This window comes from Schistocerca gregaria, chromosome 2, assembly GCF_023897955.1.
Source record: "Schistocerca gregaria isolate iqSchGreg1 chromosome 2, iqSchGreg1.2, whole genome shotgun sequence".
In the NCBI taxonomy this organism is placed as follows: Eukaryota; Metazoa; Arthropoda; class Insecta; order Orthoptera; family Acrididae; genus Schistocerca; species Schistocerca gregaria.
The window spans coordinates 408,994,937-409,011,615 of record NC_064921.1 but is presented as its reverse complement, the minus strand read 5'-3'; the positions used below and the strand labels follow the sequence as shown (position 1 = coordinate 409,011,615).

The 16,679-nt window shown below is 37.4% G+C and overlaps 1 protein-coding gene across 2 annotated transcripts in view; it reads left to right on the top strand.

Annotated features, from left to right (window-relative positions):
• LOC126322829 (serine/threonine-protein kinase Pak) overlaps positions 1 to 16,679 on the top strand; it is a 162,971-nt gene that overhangs the window by 89,244 nt on the left and 57,048 nt on the right. For both annotated transcript variants that reach the window (XM_049994587.1, XM_049994588.1), the window contains 2 exons: positions 14,254 to 14,537; positions 14,885 to 15,071. In XM_049994587.1, coding sequence (XP_049850544.1) covers positions 14,254 to 14,537; positions 14,885 to 15,071 — 471 coding nt within the window. The remainder of the gene's footprint in view (positions 1 to 14,253; positions 14,538 to 14,884; positions 15,072 to 16,679) is intronic.

Here is a 16,679-nt window from a genome sequence, read left to right as displayed (position 1 = left end):
TAAAAATCCTAGAAACCCAAAAATCCGGTAAGAATGTAAGGACTACTAAATATTAGGAACCATAGGGAGAATTAAAATTTACCCTTCATCACAGAAAAGTTGTATGACAATCTGAATCAGTAAACCATTACACGAAGTCAGACAGATACATAACCATCTCAATATCTTGTGCTGTATTGCTATATGTGTTATCTCACTGTAGAACAAAGCTCTTTCAGTGTATCAGTGAAGGAAATTGTGCGCAGGCTAAAATACAAACTTTACTTAAGTAAAACTATGCTGTGCTCATTCTTTACTTTGTGGAACACTTTATCGATATAATTTTGGACTTTTTCATGAAAACACAACAAGCATGATACATAATACAGAAGAGCTTCTCATATAACTAAAAGTAACTGAAAAATCAAAAGATAGTGCTGTAGCTGTAATATGTGCCACAAAACATCATTAGAAGTCACAGAAATTGAACAGACGCACTTGAAAGGGTAGTAGACAGTATCAAATTACTGTAGGCATACTGCAAGGGAAGGATCAATGGCTACATACATAAAAAGTGGAATAAAATTCCAGGTCATGGTCTTCAATGAGTACTAGAGTTATTTTAGTTCTGACAGACTAAAGGCCCACAGCAGAACTTCTTTTTACACTTCACCAGGTAATTAGAGTGGTTCTAATAATACTTAGGCACATACAATGACTTCCTAGTTTCACACGACCGTCTTTTTCGAAACCCATGCTGATTCCTACAGAGTAGATTTCTAGTCTCCAGAAAAGTCATTATACTCGAACATAATACGTGTTCCAAAATTCTACAACTGATCGACGTTAGAGATATAGGTCTATAGTTCTGCACATCTGTTCGACGTCCCTTCTTGAAAACGGGGATGACCTGTGCCCTTTTCCAATCCTTTGAAACGCTACGCTCTTCTAGAGACCTATGGTACACTGCTGCAAGAAGGGGGCCAAGTTCCTTCACGTACTCTGTGTAAAATCGAACTGGTATCCCATCAGGTCTAGCGGCCTTTCCTCTTTTGAGCGATTTTAATTGTTTCTCTATCCCTCTGTCATCTATTTCGATATCTACCATTTTGTCATCTGTACGACAATCTAGAGAAGGAACTACAGTGCAGTCTTCCTCTGTGAAACAGCTTTGGAAAAAGACATTTAGTATTTCGGCCTTTAGTCTGTCATCCTCTGTTTCAGTACCATTTTGGTCACAGAGTGTCTGGACATTTTGTTTTGATACATCTACCGTTTTGACGTAAGACCAAAATTTCTTAGGATTTTCTGCCAAGTCAGTACATAGAACGTTACTTTCGAATTCATTGAACGTCTCTCGCATAGCCCTCCTCACCCTACATTTCGCTTCGCGTAATTTTTGTTTGTCTGCAGGGCTTTGGCTATGTTTATGTTTGCTGTGAAGTTCCCTTTGCTTCCGCAGCAGTTTTCTAACTCGGTTGTTGTACCACGGTGGCTCTTTTCCATTTCTTACGATCTTGCTTGACACATACTCATCTAACGCGTATTGTACGATGGTTTTGAACTTTGTCCTCTGATCCTCAACACTATCTGTACTTGAGACAAAACTTTTGTGTTGAGTCGTCACGTACTCTTTAATCTGCTTTTTGTCTCTTTTGCTAAAATGAAAAATCTTTCTACCTTTTTTAATATTGCTATTTACAGCTGAAATCATTGATACCATAACCGCTTTATGATCGCTGATTCCCTGTTCTGTGTTAACTGTTTCAAATAGTTCAGGTCTGTTTGTCACCAGAAGGTCTAATATGTTATCGCCACGAGTTGGTTCTCTGTTTAACTGCTCAAGGTAGTTTTCAGATAAAGCGCTTAAAAAAATTTCACTGGATTATTTGTCCATGCAACCCTTTACGAACGTTTGTGTCTCCCAGTCTATATCCGAAAAATTAAAATCTCCACCCAGAACTATAACGTGGTGGGGAAATCTACTCGAAATATTTTCCAAATTATCCTTCAGGTGCTCAGCCACAACAGCTGCTGAGCCAGGGGGCCTATAGAGACAGGCCTATAGAGAACATTAAGTGCTTTTCAACCACCACTGTTTGCAGTTGAATGGCAGCCTTTATTACAGGAAATGGTAGCAAATGGTGAATGTCAGGTGTTATTTCATACCATTAAACCAAATTTGACCATCTATCCACAGTAGACCAAAAATGTAGTGCAAGCATGTCATAACATAGGTCAAACTAGTGAAAGAAAAAAATGTGGTATACTAGTCCATGGAAAAAAATTAATACATTTTATGCCAGTTACATGATCACTTCAAAGCACCACAGTTCCCAGCTCAAAGGAAATGTTTTATAGCAAATGTTTACCAGCAAAAATAATTTTTAGAATGGATGTAGAAGAAGACAAGAAGAAACGCAATGATAGCATCATTGAAGGAGCTCGCAAACCATACAAAGCAGTTACTTCTGTTGCGGCATTACTGGAATAAGCAGATGAAGAGAGATTGTGCTGGGATGGAGTGTTAACAGATTTCCAGATTCCATTGCGAACATGTAAGCAGCTAGTAAAATAACTTGCACAAGAGAGAAAAACAACAAGTCCTCTGATTTATATCTTAGCCTGTGCCTGCTACTTACCACAAGATGTATTTGGGACATTACTAACTGGAAAAAAACCTTTTATCATCAGAGTCAAGCATATCTAAAATGTCTTGCATTAACTGTCATGAGTGGTTTTGTGTGTGTGTGTGTGTGTGTGTGTGTGTGTGTGTGTGTGTTAAAATCTGGAGATGTGTGGTTTCAACACACTTAAGTATACCTTCAGTATAATGTAAACAATTTACCAATTTACATTCATAGGAAACTTATATAAGTTCGACACATTATCTACCAAAGTTTCCTTGTAAAAAAAAAAAAAACTAACTTCCAATTTTCCATTAATAACTACAGAATAACCAACAGATCCTGGTGGTGCATCTATGTAACAAAAAGTAGACAGTCTGTCTTGCTGGTGATGGTCCAGAATGAATACAAGTCGACTTTATGCTCTCCTAGTAACTGAAATATACTTGAAATTTTATATTCACTTCAATATTGTTCAGTTGATTTCACACTTCCCTTCATTTTCACCAACTGCAACAGAATTGCATATACAGTGATCCAATGCTGTTAAATATTTTTTATTCCAGTCTTTGATCACAATATCAATACTTTAGACGATGACTGGTTACAGTCCGTAATGACTATCCTCAGATCTACAATATACTATATATATACAACTAGTGAGCAGTGTGTCTTTCAACATAATACAGCAATACATATCACAATATACTATAATACAACCAGGAAATTGTACAGATAAAATAAGGTAAAACATACCTTTTTCACCATTTCCGAAAGTGATAAGGCCATAATGGCATCATCGAAACATATAAATATAATCAGCACAGCATCCTCACGTACATCTAAAATAAGGTGTAGAATAAGCAACTGGCAACTGGCTACTGAAGTACAGTAGCTACCAGAAATCTGATTTACCTATATCCTCCCTAGATGTCGTGACTGTGGGCATAGATGTAGTCATCATTTCCACAAAAAATATAATCTGATAAAAACACATTAGGTAAAATACATGTATCAGACTTTTAAAATTGGTAACTATCATAGAAACCAATTGAGATACATTAAAAGATGAATACAGTTACCCATTTAAAATTATTAAAAGGAAATATACGAAGAGAACAGGACCGACCCTTTTTATGGTGAATTTATGGTCAACAATTAATATACGTAATACATAGCCTGTAGCAACCTATAAATTGCCTATGAAACATAAAATGTCTATATGACAGCTGAAAAAAGATCAATGTTCAGCGCCCTCTGTTGGGTCGGCGACCAGGATGTTATGTAGGCACGCACTGATCGTAAGAACTTAACCACTAGAGGGCTTTACATACAATGTGATATGTCTCCCACAGAAAATGTTTAAACAACATATTAACAGTCAATAAATAAAATTATATAGTCTGGTTATACATTCCATGAATAGGTAGGACATATTCAGTTAGAGGATTTGAGCTGCTAATGTATGGAAGTAAGGCAAATGCCTATTGTTATTGACATAAATCGTCAAGTAAGGCTAGGTACAAATACGTGCGGCAGATTATATTTTTTGCATAAATGATGACTACATCTAAGTCCACAGTAGCAACATCTAGGGAGGATGTAGGCAAACAGATTTCTGGTAGCTACTGTACTTCAATAGTCAGTTGGAATAATGACTGTGTGGACAATGTGGCCTAATCTACACCTTATTTTAGATATATGTGACAATGCAGTGCTCATTATATGTTCCGACGGTGCCATTATGGCTTTATCACTTTAGGACATTGTGTAAAAAAATTTACATTTCACCTTATTTTATCTGTACATTTTTCTGGTTGTTTGGTAGTATATTGTGATACATATTGCTGTATTATGTTGAAAGACACACTGCTCACTAGGTGTATATATTTTGTATATTGCAGATCTGAGGATGGTCATTACAGACTGTAACCAGTCATCGTCTAAAGTACTGATATTGTGATCAAAGACTGGAATAAAAAACATTTGACTTCTCTTCATGGTTTGCTGAAGTTGTACTGCTTCGAGACACATTCACTTTTTGTCAGGTCATACCCAGAAAGCCAGTTGTGATGATTGCTGTTCAACCAGAAAATATTGATGGAACTCATCCTTCTTTTATCCTCTGTCATTTGAGATTGACAGTTAAAATGTGCCCTGTTTTATCATAATGGTAGCATGTTGTTCAAACAATACTTTCCATTAGGAAATGTTTGCGACAAATCTGTAACAGCAGGCCAAAGTCAGTATTACTACAGTTATGTTCAGGACAAACATTCTACAGCCAGCTTTGTACAAATCTTGTCAACTATGGTGTTGAATTAATAAGCGAGTGGCCTTGGCACTCTATACAGAACTGCTTTAAAAAAACTGACAAATGGGGTGCAGTGGCAACAAATGGCAAACCACAAATTTATCATCATTTACTTAAATGGTGTGCAGGAACAAAATCCTTTCTGGGTATTGTAGTGAGTCAGTGATTTTTCAGCTTCTTGCATCTGGAATATTGGAACCTGTACACTTTAATTTCTTTTTGTGATTTACAATTTCCATGGCAATAGGGAACACAGCACTTCTGCCCCAGGCTTTAAACAAGAACTACGGATGTATACTGTATGAAATAAACAAATTTCAAGTGGCACACATTTTCCACACAAAACACTCGTGACCTGAAACTTCATGTAACAAACGGTCCTTAGCTAGTGAAGTCATGCTCCAAAATGGTCGCTGTGTGTAGGTCTGTGTAGTTAGGTGGTGTTGCTTCAGCTGTGGTTCATGGTATGAATATTCCTTGCCTTAAATTTGCATGCTAGCCCATGAGAAGCTCTAAAAAAGCCATGGCTGGGAAAACTTTCTGTCAACACATTTGGTACAAGGTTTGTTTCAAATATGTTTTAACTAAAGTCTTACCTTTCTCTGAACAGAACAGTTCAGAAGCCTTTAATAGGGATCAATAGCATAACTTTTCGCAATAAAGTACATGTAGGGTTAATTATAACGTTGTTGTTGTTGTTGTTGTTGTTGTTGTTGTTGTGGTCTTCAGTCCTGAGACTGGTTTGATGCAGCTCTCCATGCTACTCTATCCTGTGCAAGCTTCTTCATCTCCCAGTACCTACTGCAACCTACATCCTTCTGAATCTGCTTAGTGTAGTCATCTCTTGGTCTCCCTCTACGATTTTTACCCTCCATGCTGCCCTCCAATACTAAATTGGTGATCCCTTGATGCCTCAGAACATGTCCTACCAACCGATCCCTTCTTCTGGTCATGTTGTGCCACAAACGTCTCTTCTCCCCAATTCTATTCAATACCTCATCAATATTCAATACCTCATCATTAGTTACACGATCTACCCATCTAATCTTCAGCATTCTTCTGTAGCACCACATTTCGAAAGCTTCTATTCTCTTCTCATCTGAACTATTTATCGTCCATGTTTCACTTCCATACATGGCTACACTCCTTACAAATACTTTCAGAAATGACTTCCTGATACTTAAATCAATACTCGATGTTAACAAATTTCTCTTCTTCAGAAACTCTTTCCTTGCAATTGCCAGTCTACATTTTATATCCTCTCTACTTCTACCATCATCAGTTATTATGCTCCCCAAATAGCAAAACTCCTTTAGTACTTTAAGTGTCTCATTGTCTAATCCAATTCCCTCAGCGTCACCTGACTTAATTCAACTACATTCCATTATCCTCGTTTTGCTTTTGTTGATGTTCATCTTACATCCTCCTTTCAAGACACTATCCATTCCGTTCAACTGCTCTTCCAAGTCCTTTGCTGTCTCTGACAGAATTACGATGTCATCGGCGAACCTCAACATTTTGATTTCTTCTCAATGGATTTTAATACCTACTCCGAATTTTTCTTTTGTTTCCTTCACTGCTTGCTCAATATACAGATTGAATAACATCGGGGAGAGACTACAACCCTGTCTCACTCCCTTCCCAACCACTGCTTCCCTTTCATGTCCCTCGACTGTTATAACTGCCATCTGGTTTCTGTACAAATTGTAAATAGCCTTTCGCTCCCTGTATTTTACCCCTGCTACCTTCAGAATTTGAAAGAGAGTATTCCAATCAACATTGTCAAAAGCTTTCTCTAAGTCTACAAATGCTAGAAACGTAGGTTTGCCCTTCCTTAATCTAGCTTCTAAGATAAGTCGTAGGGTCAGTATTGTCTCGCGTGTTCCAACATTTCTACGAAATCCAAACTGATCTTCCCCGAGGTCGGCTTCTACTAGTTTTTCCATTCGTCTGTAAAGAACTCGCGTTAGTATTTTGCAGCTGTGACTTATTAAACTGATAGTTCGGTAATTTTCACATCTGTCAACACCTTCTTTCTTTGGGATTGGAATTATTATATTCTTCATGAAGTCTGAGGGTATTTCGCCTGTCTCATACATCTTGCTCACCAGATGGTAGATTTTTGTCAGGACTGGCTCTCCTAAGGCCGTCAGTAGTTCCAATGGAATGTTGTCTACTCCCAGGGCCTTGTTTTGACTCAGGTCTTTCAGTGCTATGTCAAACTCTTCACGCAGTATCGTATTTCATCTTCATCTACATCCTCTTCCATTTCCATAATATTGTCCTCAAGTACATCGCCCTTGTATAGGCCCTCTATATACTCCTTCCACCTTTCTGCTTTCCCTTCTTTGCTTAGAACTGGGTTTCCATCAGAGCCCTTGATGTTCGTACAAGTGGTTCTCTTATCTCCAAAGGTCTCTTTAATTTTCCTGTAGGCAGTATCTACCTTACCCCTAGTGAGATAAGCCTCTACATCCTTACATTTGTCCTTTAGCCATCCCTGCTTAGCCATTTTGCACTTCCTGTCGATCTCATTTTTGAGACGTCTATATTCCTTTTTGCCTGCTTCATTTACTGAATTTTTATATTTTCTCCTTTCATCAATTAAATTCAATATTTCTTCTGTTGCCCAAGGATTTCTACTAGCCCTCGTCTTTTTACCTACTTGATCCTCTGCTGCCTTCACTACTTCATCCCTCAAAGCTACCCATTCTTCTTCCACCGTATTTCTTTCCCCCATTCCTGTCAATTGCTCCCTTATGCTCTCCCTGAAACTCTCTACAACCTCTGGTTTTTTTAGTTTAACCAGGTCCCATCTCCTTAAATTCCCACCTTTTTGCAGTTTCTTCAGTTTTAATCTACAGGTCATAACCAATAGATTGTGGTCCGAGTCCACATCTGCCCCTGGAAATGTCTTACAATTTACAACCTGGTTCCTAAATCTCTGTCTTATCATTATGTAATCTATCTGAAACCTGTCATTATCTCAAGGCTTCTTCCATGTATACAGCCTTCTCTTATGATTCTTGAACCAAGTGTTACCTATAATTAAGTTGTGCTCTGTGCAAAATTCTACCAGGCGGCTTCCTCTTTCATTTCTTTGCCCCAGTCCATATTCACCTACTATATTTCCTTCTCTCCATTTTCCTACTACCGAATTCCAGTCACCCATGACTATTAAATTTTCGTCTCCCTTCACTATCTGAATAATTTCTTTTATTATATCATACATTTCATCAATTTCTTCATCATCTGCAGAGCTAGTTGGCATATAAACTTGTACTATTGTAGTAGGTGTGGGTGTCGTATCTATCTTGGCCACAATAATGCGTTCACTATGCTGTTTGTAGTAGCTTACCCGCATTCCTATTTTCCTATTCATTATTAAACCTACTCCTGCATTACCCCTACTTGATTTTGTGTTTATAACCCTGTAGTTACCTGACCAGAAATCTTGTTCCTCCTGCCACCAAACTTCACTAATTCCCACTATATCTAACTTTAACCTATCCATTTCACTTTTTAAATTTTCTAACCTACCTCCCCGATTAAGGTATCTGACATTCCACGTTCCGATTCGTAGAACGCCAGTTATCTTTCTCCTGATAACAACATCCTCTTGAGTAGTCCCCGCCCGGAGATCCGAATGGGGGACTATTTTACCTCCGGAATATTTTACCCAAGAGGACGCCATCATCATTTAATCATACAGTAAAGCTGCATGCCCTCGGGAAAAATTACAGCCGTAGTTTCCCCTTGCTTTCAGCCGTTCGCAGTACCAGCACATCAAGGCCGTTTTGGTTATTGTTACAAGGCCAGATCAGTCAATCATCCAGGCTGTTGCCCCTGCAACTACTGAAAAGGCTGCTGCCCCTCTTCAGGAACCACACGTTTGTCTGGCCTCTCAAGAGATACCCCTCCGTTGTGGTTGCACCTACGGTACGGTTATCTGTATCGCTGAGGCACGCAAGCCTCCCCACCAACGGCAAGGTCCATGGTTCATGGGAGGAAGAATTATAACCTTATGAAAATAATTAATTGCTACTCACCATGTAGAGCAGACTTTGAGTCACAGAGAGTCACAATGAAATAAACTGCTATACATTTCAAGTTTTAGCCAAAAGGCCTTCTTCTGAAGTAGAAAACACACACACACACACACACACACACACACACACACACACACACACACACACACCACTGTGTCTGGCCATTGTGCCCGGATTCTGCATACATGATTCTACTTACTACACTCCATATAATATAAATTTAGTATATGTACTTTAAATACTATACTAAATATAGGATGTCTTCTTGTATATAGGATTGCTACTTACATATAGGATTGCTACTTACATATAGGATTGCTACTTACATATAGGATTGCTACTTACATATAGGATTGCTACTTACATATAGGATTGCTCCTTACATATAGGATTGCTACTTACATATAGGATTGTCGCACACGCTGATGATTTGGTGACACTAATCAGCCAAACAAGAAGAAAGAAAATGCACAATATACCCATAACATGGCCTAATTAATTTGATCCATGGGGATGAGAGATAAAAGAACAAGTACTATTTTGCACCATGTAAGTCTTTACAAACAGTGTGCTGTGGCTACATCACAGCACCACATGTTCTTTGTGTAAACACAGTGTAACAATTCCGATGTCTGCCTTTGAACTGTCTTGCATTCATTTTTCTTGTAATCCCTACTGATTGGAATGTAATTGTTCTTTGTACATAAAGTGCTCTTGAATTTTTCTGACCGAATTGTTGTGGTTGGAAGTGACACACATGCCATATCGAACTGGTGTTGTCAGTTGCTTTTGTTTTCGTATTCTGATTTGTATTGTATTGTGTTGTGGGCTATGCATTCACTTAATCTACAATGCACTAGTGAAATAGCATCATACACCGTATCTCTCCCTCCTCCTCCTTGTGTTTCGTGTTCTTGCATAACTTGTTGGTATGGTGGCTGTTTATCTATAAAACACTATTACAGTGTTTGGTAAGCACTAGCTACTAATTTCCAGTTGCAGTATAGGGATGGAGAATTCTTTTGCAGACCTTAATACAAATAGTATTGTTTGCTCCTTGCATTCACGTCTCTGTTCCTGTTTGCACAAATTTGTGAAATTATTATCACCAATAGCAAGGGGAAAAAAGAAAATACAGTCCTGAGCTTGTTTCACAACTCACCAATAACTAATCTGAAACTGTGCTTCTGTCCTGCGAATATGATAATGTAAGAATATTGATTTTTCAGTCTGCCAAAATTAGTACAAAATCCATGCTAAAAGATTACAGTGCAAATTGATGGTACCCTGCACAAGTAGAAAGGATTCCTGGTTATGGTTGGCACACACATAATATGTATGGTTTGCTGTTTCACCTAACTGTATGCTGTCTAATCAACCCAGTTAAATGTAAATCCTCTAACAGATTACACAAAATTGCCTATGATGTGAAGCACATACTGGAGACTTACTAAATGTAAGTAAATCTAAATAAATTATGATGGAAACAAAGGAATAGCAGTCTATAACATTGCAACTTTTCTTCTTCTTTTGCCATTCGTTAATATCTCTTTCCATCACAGCTCTCCTGAACAACTGCATATGATAAGACTCCACAAAAAAGGGCTCTTCTGATTTCCCACTTAGTTTGAATGGAAATATGTTAATCAAGCCCTGTCTTTTTTTTCTAATACATTGGTATATTGTTTCAATAAATTCATTAAATTGTGCCTGAAGTGAGTGTACTGACTGATATCTTCTACCAGCTTCATATCAGTTGCCTTCTTTAAATGTGTAATGGCTTTATACACCACACAGTAGCTAGAATTCTGTGTAGCTTGGGATTTCCAGCTGCTTTAGCTCTTCATTGAGCTTCTTTTCAGAAACAATCTTTTCATTAATTTTCCATTATAGTATTGAACCAAGTGTTCAGTGGATGCAACCCAAATTTCTATATCAGCTAGTTGTATGGTTCCGCCTGCAAGGATTTATTTATATTTTAAGTTGCCTCATTGTGATCTTCAGCTCGGAATAGTCTGCAAACCCCCAGCTTGTTAAATATTCTTCTTATCTGTAGAATAACTTAATAAAACCCAGGACTTGGCAACTCTGATCTTTTAAGACTTTTGTTGCACCTATAAATTCAACACATATTACAAATATCGTATTACAGGAGACCCTCTGGGTAGCAAATAACAAGCATTTTTTTGAAAACATACGTATATACGTTATTGATATAAATTTGTGGTCATTGGTATTCCTGGCCGGCACAGAAGACTATTTTCTACCTTTGACTACTTTGCCCATAAAGACTCCATGTATGTCTTCAACTCCCTTGGAATGGCACGGAGACCAGGCTGAATATCTCGTGCTAATAATAAAATACACAGAACAGGACTTGTCCTGTAATAAATCTTCTTACATAATAATTAAAACTTTATATCCTGATCGATTATCCTGGATAACAAGAATGCATATAATTCCACCAAGAAAGCTTGTTTATTTATATTCAAAAGTAGTACGACATTTCACTTTGACTCAACAAAATTATTTATTTCCAAACTTTGGTTACTAAGTATCTGGAACGTCTTGTACCCTCATAACAAATTTGAATGGCACGTTTGCCTGTTCATGCCTGGTCATTCTTTCATGGGTCCTTTGTATCCAGAACCATATTGTTGTTCCCTTCTGATTTGCTGTGTCCAGCTGTTGCCTTGATCATAGTTGCAGCACCCTTATGTTGGTCTTTCTGATTGTAATTTGCAGCCCCTCCTTGCCATGCATCATAGACACTTTCCTATGCCACTCTGCCGCTTTACAACTGGCCATGGTTCCCATTGTCAAACTGGATGTGCTGATCCTGCAGTTGGTGTTCTTGCAGTAAAACAGAGTAGTCCAGCATGATTAGTAATTGTTTCACATTGGAGTCAGGAAGGGCCAACCTTATCTCCTGAATGTCAGTCAGCAGTTTTTGTTAAAATTCTTAGTAGTCTGCCTGAGCTATTATTCTGTCTCCGTATTCGATTTTGTTCAAATACTTCTCAAAACATCTATGCAGACTGTCATACTGTATCTGCAATTGTAAGGTTCTTGATTTGGAACTCCTGTGTGAAGATGTATCTGAGACCCCTTGCAATGAATACTTCACCAGAGATCACTGCATGAAGTCAGTGTAGTGTAAATAGCTTTCTGCAGCTTCAATAGCCTACAGACTGGAACCACTCTCTGCACATGGCTAGCTAGAAAGGGGATCTTTGAATGTTATTCCAGCTATTGGGAAGGATACCTCATAATGATTCTAAAACCACAACTGGTTGTGTGTTCCGCTGTGTTATTCTTAAGGTACTTTACGATGATGCCTTGGCATGCTGTCCTCCACTACGAACACAGGTGCCAGCTGCTCAGGCCTTGTTACTATACAATATTGCATTAGCAGCTTGGTAGCAGTTTGGTTTATTTCATCCTTTAGCCTACCAATCTCTGCATGCAGATAGGTGACCATTTCATAACCTAAATGTGAATTTTAAGCATAGTGTTTTACAACAAGAGGAGCTGTAAGATGTATAGCAAGCTGCTGCATTTGCTTAAAAAGTCATTGACTCTCAATTGCAAAATTCTTAAATCTTCTCATTTCATTTCTAGGTCCTCAGTAGTCTCTTCAGATCGACTCTTAAACTTAGTTTCACATTGTGAGTCTGACTGCAAGTGTCACTGATGCTGCGTAGCTCAGACATTTCCACACTGTATTCCGTTTTTAGTTCAGAAATACATTTTGATTATACTTTGTCTATCTGTTTTTTTGTTTACTTCTTTTGAATGATTGTCCACAGTTCCCTATTTTGTTCTCATCACCATTATTAAATTTCAACAGCTTCTCTCCCCCTCAAGATATCAAATTTTTGTTCTATCACTCTATTCATAGGGTACCTCTCCCATATTGGCTGCAGAAACAGAACTTATTTTCTGGACTGTATGTTGTTGCTCTGCCTTTAATTTTGTGGAAATGGAATTTATTTCCGCTGTCAAATGGTTTTGTTCATAAGTCACTGACCCTAACTTTTTGAATCACTGTTTAACCTGCTCTGCCAATATCTTGATCTTTTCTGTAAAGTCTGTAAATTACCTGGTTGCTGCAATGGTAGTTTTACCTAGTCAGTATCGATCTTCAGGTAAGTAAGATTCTCTCACTGTGATTTATATATAATACTTCCTGCCAAAGCAGTTCTACTATCTATCTATGGCATTCATGTAATAAAATGCATTTTTTCCTTTTTTATTATTTATGCTCCAAGACAAGAAAATTGAGAAAAATGTCAAATATTTCCCCTTTTTTTTTTTTTTTTTTTTTTTTTTTTTTTTTTAATTTAGCAGATCTTCCTGTCTAAACATGGGAAGATCTGTTACTCCTAACTTCTATACAGTCCATTCTTTATGTTAATGTGGTGGTTAAATAATGTGTATATAACACACATTTAAAATTATCATATAAAATACTGCAAGGTTCCTTTTTTTATAATGTATTTGAAATTCAGTGCACTACTTCTCAGTGGAGTTCATCTGCTCACAAAAAGTGCAGTAAAACGGTTTTTCTCTCATTCTGGGTGTGTTAATAAAGGCCTGATTGCACCCGCAGTCTAGTGTATTTGCTTATCAGTGTCTCAGCACATTAACTATACAGTAAATTGTTAGCTTTACTGCTTTCACTATCTATTTTTGTCATACCTCCTATTTCTGATCTTGGCAAAAATTGATAAATGCTTACGAGAATGAGAACACCGTTGGAGAATGAGATGCATAAGTAGTAGTTCTAGAAAATAACACTGGAAATTACAGTAAACTCAGCAGAAAGATTTCTGTTCCTGCCTCTAATAGTGTGGATATGCGTGCTGTTACAGTGTGTTTGAAATTTACTTGTACTTTGAAAAGTGGATGTGAGTTCTTTACTTTCAGTTCATAATGTGCTGAATCAGTGTGTGTACGACTCTGCTGCAGATTATTTTTTGGTTGAAATAAGTTTCCTTTAGTGTTACGTTTCTAACAGATATTAAGGTTCTGATAAAGAATAGGGTATTAAAACTTAACAGTTGAAATTATTGTTAGAAATGAGTGCAGTTTTAGATTTGGTTGCCTTACTTTCATCATTGTGGACCAGTAGGCAGTTATGAGCTGTCACCATGTAGTCTCTCAGGTGTGCCAGTCACGTAAGAGATAATAAACATATTATCCCTTTAGTGTGATTAGAACTGTCTCATGTATATATTTATGCTGTGCTGTATACCACCGAGTTAACTGTTTGCAATTTCAGTACACCAAACCAATAGAAGAGGAAACAACAGCAGCCCCAGCAGCTACAACAACAGCGACTACAACCACATCAGTGGCTGCTGCACCACGCACAACAAATGGCACACTGGACAAGAATAGGAATAATAACGTCAGTGTAGGTGCTGGTGTAGATGCAAGGACACCTAGTGATAAAGCGCGTAAGAAAAAAATGAGTGATGAAGAAATACTTGAAAAACTGAGAACTATAGTCAGTGTTGGTGATCCCAATAGGAAGTATACAAAGATGGAGAAGATTGGGCAGGGGTAAGTAATTTCATTGTAATTGCTCATCACAGACAGTTTATTTAAACAGAATTGTTTTTCATATTGTTTGCAGGAATACATATCTGCTACAGTTTAAGTAATTCTAAATTGCCATAAAATTTACTTAAGATTTGGTGAATGATGTTAGAATTATACATTTACTCACATAAAAGTTTATAATAAATGAAATTTTGTGTTTCTTTTTTCTCTTGTATTTTAGATCTCTCAGAGTTTGGTCTTTACCTGAAGTTTAAGTGATTTCTTACCTTTACTTAATCACAGATGTATTTTTTTCTTACAATATTTAATGTAGCTTGAACATTTGCTGATTACCACACTCATTTTAGTGCATCAGGGACGGTGTACACTGCTATTGAGACTTCCACGGGGATGGAGGTAGCTATCAAGCAGATGAACCTATCACAACAACCCAAGAAAGAGCTTATCATTAATGAAATATTGGTGATGCGAGAAAACAAACATCCCAATGTTGTTAATTACCTGGACAGTTACCTAGTTGGGGAAGAGCTTTGGGTGAGTTTGATTGTAATTGTGATCTGCACTTGGATTTCAGTGACTGAGACAAAAAGAAGAGATTTTTTGATACTTTAGCTAAGTAAGAATTCAAAAGATATCTTCGATTGATATTGGTACAATTTGAAAAATTGTTGAACATGTGCCATTCATTACAGGTTTGTGCCATCGCATTTGCTTCTTTAATTCTTTTTTGCCTTTCTTTGAATATCAGTCTATAGCACTTCGAAGTAAAATCTGGGGAGCACAACAAGTATTTCATGATTGATTTGGCAGATTTTCTGTTAACCATAGTATCAGCATCAAGTATCATCTGCTTTTGTCAGTTTATTTTTATTTATTTATTTATTTATTATTTTTTTTAAAGTCACCTGCCTTCTGAATGGTTTGAAGCTGCCCGCCATGAATTCCTCTCCTGTTCCAACTGCTCAGAGTAGCACCTGCACCTACAAACTCAGTTATTTGCTAGATGTATTCCAGTCTGTCTTCTGTAGTTTTTGCTCTCTGCAGTCCCTTCTAGTACCATGGAAGTCATTCCCCGATGTCTCAACAGATGTCCTATCATCCTGTCCCTTATTCTTGCCAGTGTTTTCCACATATTCCTTTTCTCTCCAATTCTGCACAAAACCACCTCATTCCTCATAATATCAGTCCACCTAATTTTAATCTGTGGCACCACATCTCAAATGCTTTGATTCTCTTCTGTTCCAGGTTTCCCACAGTCCATTTTTCACTACTATACAATGCTGTGCTCCAAATGTACATTCTCAGAAATTTCTTCCTCAAAGTAAGAACAATGTTTGATACTAGTAGGCTTATATTGACAAGGAATGCCCTTTTTGCCTGTGCTAGTCTACTTTTGATGTCCTCCTTGCTCCATCAGTCATTGGTTATTTTGCTGCCTAGGTAGCAGAATTCCTTAACTTAATCTACTTCATGACAATTGATCCTAATGTTAATTTTCTCGCTGTACTCATTTCTGCTACTTCTCATTACTTTCGTCTTTCTTCGATTTACTTTCAGTCCGTATTCCATACACATAAGACTGTTCAATCCATTCATCACATGATTTAATTCTTCTTTACTTTCATTCAGGGGAGCAATGTCACTAGCGAATTGTATCATTGATATCCTTTCACCTAGAATTTTAATTCCACACTTGAACTTTTCTTTGATTTCCATAATTGCATCTTTGATGTACAGATAGAACATTAGGGGCAAAAGACTACATTCTTGTCTTATAACCCTTTTAATCTGAGCACTTTGTTCTTGGTCGTCCACTATTATTATTCCCTATTGGCTCTTGTATACATTGTATATTACCAATCTCTCTCTGTAGCTTACACCTATTTTTATCAGAATTTCAAACATCTTGCACCATTTTACACTGTCAAACTCTTTTTCAAGGTCAAAAAAAAACCTATAAATGTGTCTTGATTTTTCTTTAGTCTTTCTTTCATTATCAAGCACAATGTCAGAATTGCCTCTCTGGCGCTTTTACCTTTCCGGAAGCCAAACTGATCATCATCTTACACTTCCTCAATTTTCTTTCACATTCTTCTCTATATTATTCTTGTCAGGAACTTGGAGTTATGAGCTCTTAACCTG